Here is a 9,337-nt window from a genome sequence, read left to right as displayed (position 1 = left end):
AGCCTGTTTTCCTGGGGACAGAGCTCTGGGAAGCAGCGAGGCTGGAGGCTGGCACTCAGAGCAGAGCGGAGGCATGGCGCCGGCTGCATTCAGAGCGAGACATAAAATAAGTTGTTATAACTCGATGGCTCTTCACATCACAGTGACTAAATGCACTGTGTTACAGTGTGGATGTGCTCATCTGGCAGTATTTGTTCATTTTGAAAAAATGCTTTCTGCCACAAGAAAACACATGTGAGAAAAATCTGAATGCAGCTCACAGTTTTATCACATAACTTCCAAAGCCCTTTAATCCTGCCATTGTTTTAAGCCGATATTAAGCCGGATTCAGATGTACTCGACCACCTTTTATTGAAATTTACATTTAAACTGGCCTTTGTGTCCTAAAAATAGAAGTTATTACCTCCATGAGTGAATAGAGCTGAAATTTTGTATTTCAAGGTAAAAGTGTTCCATGAGTCACTGTAACAGTACACTTTTGAGACATTTATTTCTAATGCAATTGGAAAGTCTTTCTTTCTTAAGGGGGAATTGAAAAACAAGCATTGCAAACATTATCATTAATGTCAAAGCAATTTATTTTTAACATACTGACTATTCAACGACCAAGATTTCAAACTGTAAACAGGCGGGGGACGAGGCAGGAATTTATAGTGCGTAAGGGTTACATCAGAACAAGCGAAGAAAAATGCCAGCCAATCCCCCGGAGCCTCCCGTCCTGGGGAGCAGGAGTTCTCAGGTGTCTTGCCCCTCGCTGTGCATCCGTGGGAGGAAGATGCTGCCCGGGGAACAGTCTGCTCTGTGAACCTGTGCCAGCCCATGGCTCCGGGTCGGATCGGGTTGGGCCCTGGACTTCATGACGAATCTGCTTCCTGAACATGCCAGGAGGGAGGACACAGCTGAGCATGAAGCCATCAGTGTAAGAGGAAATGTGTAATTAGTCTACAGTGATCCCCCCACTGGCTGTTTATATCTAAGATTTTTCTAACTCCATCACTGCTCACACCTTCTAGAGCAAGTTCTGCTCCTCACTTCCGTAGAAGAGGGAAAGTGGGTCCAGCGGCCTCTCAGGGAAAGTCCCTAACAAAGGATAGAGCTTCAGTGACAGTCTTAGAGACAGGGATTTTTTTTCCCTTCTCACTAATAAAACATACCGAGAATGTTTAACAAAAATGTTCCTATTCATAGGATAAACTCTCTCAGTGTGAAAGCCGCCTCCCCCAAATAAAACCCCACTCAACTGTTTCACAATTCTCCCAGCTTCAATTCCTGATCTTTTATATACTATACACGTATCATGTTTTCACTGTCTCCTCAAGAATAATGTGGCGGAAGACAGGCAGAATGTCTTTTTGAAGCCACAAGGGAAAAGAATTGTTGCAACATATGTAAGAATACTGGAGACACAGAGCTTTCTTTTAAAATTCCAAACTACAGTTCTTAGTATGGCTTTGTATTTTCTCTTTTCAGGAGCACAGCGCCTTGTAAATAAACTAAGCAATTACAAAGAAGTAGTAAATAGACCTTTTTTTAAAAAAAATTTTGTTTCTGAGCCTCAACCGCTCACCCTTTACTCTGCTACACTTTTGTTACACATTTTAAACCCCCCACCATTCACAAAAGAAGTAAACTTGTTCAGTATGGGAGAAGGATGCTAACTTCCCCACTTTTAATTAGTAACTTTTAAAAGGCCACGTGGGTCTTTAGGAGCGAAAATCCTGTTTTCTCCTTTGCCTTTACCATTCCTGAAAAATCTAGAAAGCATTTTTCAAGTTTTCCTAAATTGTCAGGAGACACTTATTTTCTTGCAAATTAATTCCTTTTAACTCCTTATGATAGCTTTGAATCCCATAAAGAAAGATGAATTATCACATACTGAGCCCAAGCTGCGACGCAGGAGGAGACAAATAGAGACCCCCACTGTGTCTAACAATGTAGAAGAAATTCCAGACGCAACAGAAAAATTGTGTCCTTTTCCCCAGACCCCAGGCTGGAGAGCCCGGAGCCGACGGTGGAGGGCACTGTCGCTATGCCGAACGCCAGCGCGGACCCGCGTGCCTGCTCCGCTCCGCTCGGTGGCCCACAGCTCAAATTTGTTAAGTAACGACCACCTGTGGCACAGCCACCAACCGGCTTCTGCTGAAACATTTGCAGTTTTTAATCTGTGTGGTGAGGCACCCGGGCGGCTGAGCACTCTCCTCTCTGGCCACAAGCAGACGGAGAGCAGACACACATCCCACTTGTTCCAACTATCTGCCTGGATGCTGTGGCGAAGAATAAGATGTTTGTGACACTTCAAGGTGGCACAATAGTTCTTTCATCGAGACGGTCGGTCGGCTGTGGTCACACTTCTGATGGACACCCGCACATCACTATTGATGCCTGAGGACAGCACAGTCCTGAAGCAGGTCAGCCCAGGAGAACTATCTCATCAAAATTCCCGTGAGGGGTGAAAACGAGGTTTGCGCAGGTCACTGTGGGTCAGGATTCGGAAGGCTTACTCGCAGATCTGACACCTGGACTTTAACGTGCTACTTCACGTCTACTCGAAAGTGCCCCAGCCCCAGTCATCTTTCACGTCCACTATTCATAAAACTCAGAGAAATAAGCAAAACCTCTCAGAGGTACAAACACCTGGGTCTAAATGGCCCCTGAGAGGCAGGAACGACACTGTGTCCAGAAACAGAGCCGGGTCACTGTCCCCGTCAGACTGCTTGCACTCGGGGAGGCCATTCAATCATCTCCACTCATCATCACTCCACTGCACTGTTCCATTTCTATGGGCAAAGTTTACACACGTGCAAAAAACCACCCTGGAAAAGCCACTGCCCCGGTCACAGAGGCCGGTGGCTCTGCATGTCCACGGTCACACAATAGAATTCCCAAACAGCCATGCGAGGTCCCTCTCCAAAAGAGGACCAGTGATGCCGAAGAATTAAGACCGAGTGGCACCGCACCTGCAGGGTTAATTAAACAGTTCAAGATGAATAGCCGTACAAAAGAAAACCGTTCTCTGTCCTTTTAAGAACTATAAACACTTGTGCTGAACGAGATGGGCGTCTGATAAGCTGAGCAGCCCAGAGCAAGCTCGAGGTCTCCAGTTAACACTCAGATTCAGTGTTAACACTTAATAGAACAGCGTCGAGTCCTGTTGCCAAGGTCAACAGCACAGATGCACTAATTGTATTATGAGCTTGACATCTAGTGGCCACCCCTGGCAGGCCAAAGCAGGCAAAGGTTAAATCAGCAAGGCTTGTCAGCCCTTCTAACGACCCACCTTCAGGGAGCCGGGTCCGAAGCTGGCCAGCTCTGCAGCCCCACCTTCTCCCAGACCTCAGACAGCAGGGCCTAGGCCGCTGGCAGAAGGCTTTCCAGAATGCAGAGGGGGGTAGGGATCTTGGAGGGTGAGCAGAACTACTCTGGGGTAGTGGGAGAACACAGGCCCCCCCCCCCCCCCCCCCCCCCCCGAGGACAAGGTTTAGATATGGCATCATCCGGTCTCTCAGGCGGCCATCCTTCAGCCTGGAGAACTCTTCTCTTTAATTAACAAACAGATCAACCCTAATCTCTAACCTAAGTGGCGCCCATTACGTTATTTTGGTATTTCAATTAATATTTTACACTTTCTGTTACACACCTGGCTTTATTTGCTGGCTTGGGAATCACACAGACAGCTCACTGCATTTTAAATCATAAAGGTGTTCAAATTAGAAGAGAAAAACCTAAGGATGAGTTTGCTTTTTTTTTAAAAAAAAAACACAAACATTACTTAAGACCATATTAAAACATTGGGTTTTTACAGATTTTGTTTACGTGTGATTTTATGAAATGTGTAGCAATGTAGCATATGTTATAATTACAAGCCTGCTCACAAGCAGCACAATTAGCCTTCATCTTCCCAAGACTAGGACACGTTGGCCTGACTCTGGCAACTAGTCGAGGGATCATGTGGGCAAATAAAAACTAACAGGAGAACAAAACCCTTCAAAAATTACCCTTCTGAAACTGTTCTGCAGCATAAAGACGGTGCATAACCTCATTAGCTGTTAAGAAGATTTTAATTTTACTTGAATAAAAGCCTGTGCCAATACTGACATTTAAGAATGCTAAATTCCAATTGATGCTCAGTGCAGAGCAAAACCCTGGTTTTATTCTGAATGGCCCCCCCCCCGCCCCCCACACACACCCAGAAAAAGAAAATGTTCTGAGAGCTACCTTGAGAAGAATGGAACAGCCTGAGAGATTGCAGTTGGAAATGAAATCTGACCCACTTTTGCCATCATTTTGTATACAAAAAATAATCAGCTTGCTAAGTAATTCCTGCTGTTGGGCCATACCTTTTTCTCTTCCTGGCTCTGAACAGATCTAAAAATACTGGATTATCAAATGTTGTGGAAGTTTAAAATGTACATAAAACCCCCACTGTTAGGTAATCAGCTCTTCCTCTGTGAGGTGGGAATTAATTGGCAGGCTTTCCGTTGACCACCAAATGATGCATTTTTAAAAAGGGTACGGTTTTTAAGTGTTATTTTTAAAATAAATGTTTGTAAAGTCCTCCTCTCCCCTTTCCCTCTTACTTACTTTTCACCTTTCCCATCTCAGAGAAAACAATCTGCCTACCAACGTTTAGAAAATGGCCCCAGTGTTGCTTCCTTTTCGAATGCTGAATTGTAAATGTGTCGGGGGGGGGGGGGGGGGGGGAGGACTCAAGGCAAACCATGCATATACAGATAAAAGAGAAAAGCTCTCTGCACCGAGGGCTGGTGGCCTCCTTCCCCTTAACTTAAACACAGTCTGGGAATACCACTGGTAAATTCTTAAATCACATGCTCACCATATTTAAAAGGATTTTTTAAGATAGCCATATGACTGAAAATAAAAACACACTTTGAAGCAATTAGTGCTAACAAACAAAACATACGATGGCAAATTGTTTTAAATTATAATATCCTTTTGTTCTTCCTTAAACACGTTTTCTTTCTAACGACAGTAAAATGCATTTTTATAAAGTTGTGTTTTATATGATAACGGATAGCAAGGTTGCACCTTTTAAAGTTCTTCGGAGGTGTATGAAGCACTCTTCTGTCATTGGAAGTTTTCATTACTTTTTCTTAGAACAAAAATACTTAGCTGGCTCCCAGGATTTCATTATTGGTGGCATACATTTAACTGAATCATAAGCTGCAACACATTTATTTCTAAATTTTCAGAAACAGTAAAAGATGCTTCTGGGGAACGTAAGCCTCAGTCACCCTTAAATTTTACAACAGGATAACTATGCAACTTCACAAAAATCATTATTACTTTTTTCCTCATTCTAAATACATAACCATATTTCATTCCTACAGTAATAAAGTTCAGATAGCATGGAAGCTGTTTATGGATAGCTATCTTTTCTCATTGCTTGCCTAAAAACCAAGGTCTGAAAAAAAAAAGTCATTTCTTTTTTAAGAAATAAAGTCTTTTTACTGTAAGTGAATGTGGCTGTGGATCTCTGCCACCCTTGTTATATTAAAATTATACATATAATGTCTGTTTTTCATGCATTATCAAGAGCCTTCAAATTTACTGTATGCATCTACTGCTTTAATTAACGTCACACTCAAAGTGATACAAAGGAATTACTTAGTTTCTGAAACAATGTAAACTAACTTAGCCTCCTTGTAACTTCATGCATAGTCTGTTTATTTCCATTGTGTTTAAAAAAGTTAAAATTTTGAGAAGATCTGATTCATGCTGGAGTAATTTAGTTTTCACAACCATTTATCTTTAAAAATTATTTTAGCTATCTGACTAATGACGACCAGCACGGCGGAGTAACACATGAGTGTTCCTTGAGTGAGCAGAGAACACAGTATCTTTTATGCTCTGTAAACAATCAGCTTCAGAATAATTAAATCAGAAAGAACTATTTTTAAATAGTTTGCCTAAACTATCCTTAAAATAATGGAGGAAACACACTACTTGACAAAGGCTCAGCCCCGGACAAGCTGTTTTTGGCCTGTTGCAAAATATGATCAGAAACTGTGTTAATATCTGGAACACAACTCTGAATGGCGTAAAAACACAGGTTTGGCAGGAACTTTAATCCTATGGTAGGTATAAAACCTGAATGTTTCACCTCTGAATGAATTCAGTAACAACAGGGGGAATTCAAAAGAACTTGTAAATAATTTATTCCATCCTAGGTTTTCAAATATGGGCTATATACCCCTAACATGTTTACACTATTAGGTTCACCAAGCTCACATTTCTGAAGTGAAATTAAAAATGAATAGCAGAGCCTCAGCTTGTTAATTGTTAAATACCAGAGGTTTTACTCTATTAATTAAAATATGCTTTAATAAAAGGAGACATTGCACATTTTGATAACGACCCTACAAAGCTGTAAAGTATTTACATTGTTGCATTTTGGGGCGCCTGTGAAAGCCGGTTTTAAGCTATTCAGGAGCCACAATAATAAAGCTTTAAAATTCCTCACTGGGATGCAATGTAGTTCTTTTGAAGGGAAGACTGTCTTTCTCATTCGGCAGAAATAAATCCATTCATTTGATCATGTAGTCATTGAGGGCAATACAAAACAAACCAAGTGTGAGAAATTCTATGTGATGAAGTAAACAAAACAAAAAAATCCATTTCCATGACAAAAAGATTCTTTGTCCCTAATCCACCCACCATATGCAAGCGTTTCTTTTTAGCATATCTCCGGTTCCAATCTTGGGTGACGGGGCCGCACAGGACCGGGGCCTCACCTCTGAGCGACAGAAAGGCCCAGTTCACGAATTTTATTTAATGAGTTCCCGGCCGTGTCCTAAGCGTTTTCCCCTTTCTCCCGATGTGCAGTGTACCTGCTTCGTCAAACTTCACAACACCGTGTGACCAATGCCCACTCCTGTGATTTTCTGCAGAAAGCCTGATTCCCATAAAAGGATGCGTATCGGCCTCTAAATTTATAATCGGTTAATCCAAAAGTTAGGCGGCGTGTTTTTAAAGGAATGAATTATCTGACGTCCGAGCTGCGGTGCAGCTGCGGACCGTCCTGCGTCCTGGTGTCGCACCCTGGGGACCCCGCAGGCCCAGGATGGCACCGCTCGGATTCCGGCCCAAAACTTCCCGAGAGGAGGTCGGGCCGCCGGCGCCAGGCTTACTTGCGCGGATGCTACCCTTCGCTTGGGGACAAGGAGAACTCCCCGCGGTGCCGCGGAAACGCCAGCAGGCCGAGCAAACTTAGAGCCGCCTAGACGTGCCGGGTCCGCCGCGTGCAAGTAACACACCCCAGTGCCGCGGCCGAGCTCACCCCGGATTAAGTCCCAAGCGGCCATTAGGCAAGGCCAGGCGACAGTGCCTGCTCGCTCCGGAACCAGATCTTTAGTTTGTCAGTGCGCCGGGACTGCCGGCTTCGCGGCCTCAGGGCGCACGAGGAGGACAGAGCGGGTGGGGGCAGGCCGAGGTCGGGCCGGTGGCTTCTCTCAGAACGCGCACCGCCCAGGGCGCCCAGAGCCGAACAAAGGTGCCCAGCCCGCGCCCAGCGGTAGGTGAACCTCGTACGCGTCCCCGCCGCTGCCCCTGCCCAGGGAACGCTCGGGTCGCCGAGGACCGCCCCGGGTCTGGGCGCAGGGAGCCTGGGGGGCGGCACGGAAGAGGTGGCGCGGACCCCTCCCGCCCCCGCCCCAGCCCCCGCCCAGCCCCGCGCGCAGCTCCCCAACTCCCAGAAACTGAACCAAGTTTACTTCTTCCGAAACTCTCCGCGCAGCGCGCTCCGGTGGAGAACCGGACCCTGCAGCCCGTCTGCCCGGGCTGGGCGCTGCGCGGCGGACACTGGTTCGCTGGAGCCAGGGAACTTCCCCCGCCTGCGGCGGGCGGTCGCACTGGCCGCCCGGCCATCCCCAGCCCCCCGCCACCTCGCGACCCCTCACCGTGCTCCGGAGCCCCTTCCGGGGGCGGCAGCTCCTCGTCCGACTTGAGGTGCTGGGGCTTGGCCTGCTTGCGCCGAGACATGCTGCTAACGGCGCGCGGGCCCCGCGCGGGACAGCGGCATCAGCGGGGCGGCCGGCGGGGACGGCGCGGGGCGGCCGGGCGGGCGCGGGGCGCGGGGCGCGGGCGGCGGCGGCGGCTGCGCGGGCCGCGCATGGGGCTGAGTAATTAGGCTGGTGAATAATGCATGTCCATTAGCGGAGGGCCGCGCCGATTGGCCGGCCTCCAGCGGACTCCGGCGGCCTATGCAAATGAGGCCGCTCTTGCAATTAGCGGCCGCGCGGGCGAGGAGGCGGCCGGCGCCCGGGGACCTGGGAGCGCGCCGCCCGGCGCCGCCTACATCGCGGGCTCCGCGGTCCGCGGCGCCCAGGTGCGGCTTGGCGGCCCGGAGCCGGCGGGCGCGGCGGCCGCCCCTGCCCAGGGCGCAGGCAGCAAACTTTGGCGGCGTCCGCGCGGCGCCGTCTCCGCCGGCGCGCCGGGCTCTCCCCTTTATAGAGTGTCTGCGCCGCCGCCCGCGCCCCGCGCCGCGCCCCCCCGCCGCCGCCCGGCCGCCCCTCCCGGAGAGAGCGGCCGCGGGCAGGGCTCCGGCCGGCGCCTTTGTCTCCCGGGCGGCTCGGGCGCCGCGTCTCCTGCGCTCCGGGGCACGGAGGGCTGCCCGGCCGCTTTCGTTCCTGGGCAGCGGGTCGCAGCGCCGTTCGGCGTGCCAGTCCCTCTCAGGCTCGGGTGCCCCCTCTCTCTGGACCTTCTCTTCCGGCTCCTGTCCCTTCCTCGAGCTCCCAAGGCGGCCGGCCCGGCTCGGAGGCTCACGGCCGGAGCGGAGCGGAGTGCGCACGCCGGGGTGGCAGGACTTCGGCAAGACCAACTTTCCGGTTCGGAAGCGGCGCGGGCCGTGCGGCTCCTCCCCTCTCCTCCCCTCTATGGGTCCCCCCCCCCTCCGCTCCCCCCGTTCCTCCCCCCTCTGGGCCCCTCCGACTCCAGAGCGCCCGCCCCGCCCGCGGCCACCACCGGGGCCGCCTCGGCCCCCTCGGCCGCCCGCCGGGCCTCCCCGTTGCCAGCGGCTCCTTAAATCCGGGGAAGGGAGGGAATGGCAGGGCCCCGATGTTCCTCCCCCCACTTTCCTTTCCCGAAGGGTGCGGTGCCGAGGCACCTGCGGGAGTGGGCAGGGGCACAGGGTGCCCAGAGGCCGCGCGACTGAAAGTTCCAAGTCCACGAAAGTCCCGCTTGCAGCCCACTGTGTGCTATGGCTTTGGGGCGGGGGGGGGTGAGGGGGTCGCGCACGTCTGGGCTGACACCCTCCAGAGGCCGACGCCGCGCGCTCCCCGCACACGCACCCACTATTCGCCTGCGGTCACACGCACGCGCC

At 50.2% G+C, this 9,337-nt stretch overlaps 1 protein-coding gene across 2 annotated transcripts in view; it reads right to left on the bottom strand.

Moving 5' to 3' along the window:
• SALL3 (spalt like transcription factor 3) overlaps positions 1–7,998 on the bottom strand; it is a gene marked incomplete at both ends in the record, with an annotated part of 17,510 nt that extends 9,512 nt beyond the window's left edge. For both annotated transcript variants that reach the window (XM_079783483.1, XM_079783484.1), the window contains one exon: positions 7,917–7,998. In XM_079783483.1, coding sequence (XP_079639609.1) covers positions 7,917–7,998 — 82 coding nt within the window. The remainder of the gene's footprint in view (positions 1–7,916) is intronic.
• Positions 7,999–9,337: the final 1,339 nt, after the last annotated feature.

Source organism: Cnephaeus nilssonii (assembly GCF_951640355.1).
Source record: "Cnephaeus nilssonii genome assembly, chromosome: 11".
Classification (NCBI taxonomy): domain Eukaryota; kingdom Metazoa; phylum Chordata; class Mammalia; order Chiroptera; family Vespertilionidae; genus Cnephaeus; species Cnephaeus nilssonii.
The sequence above is the reverse complement of the archived record's forward strand: the minus strand, read 5'-3'. Positions and strand labels throughout refer to the sequence as shown.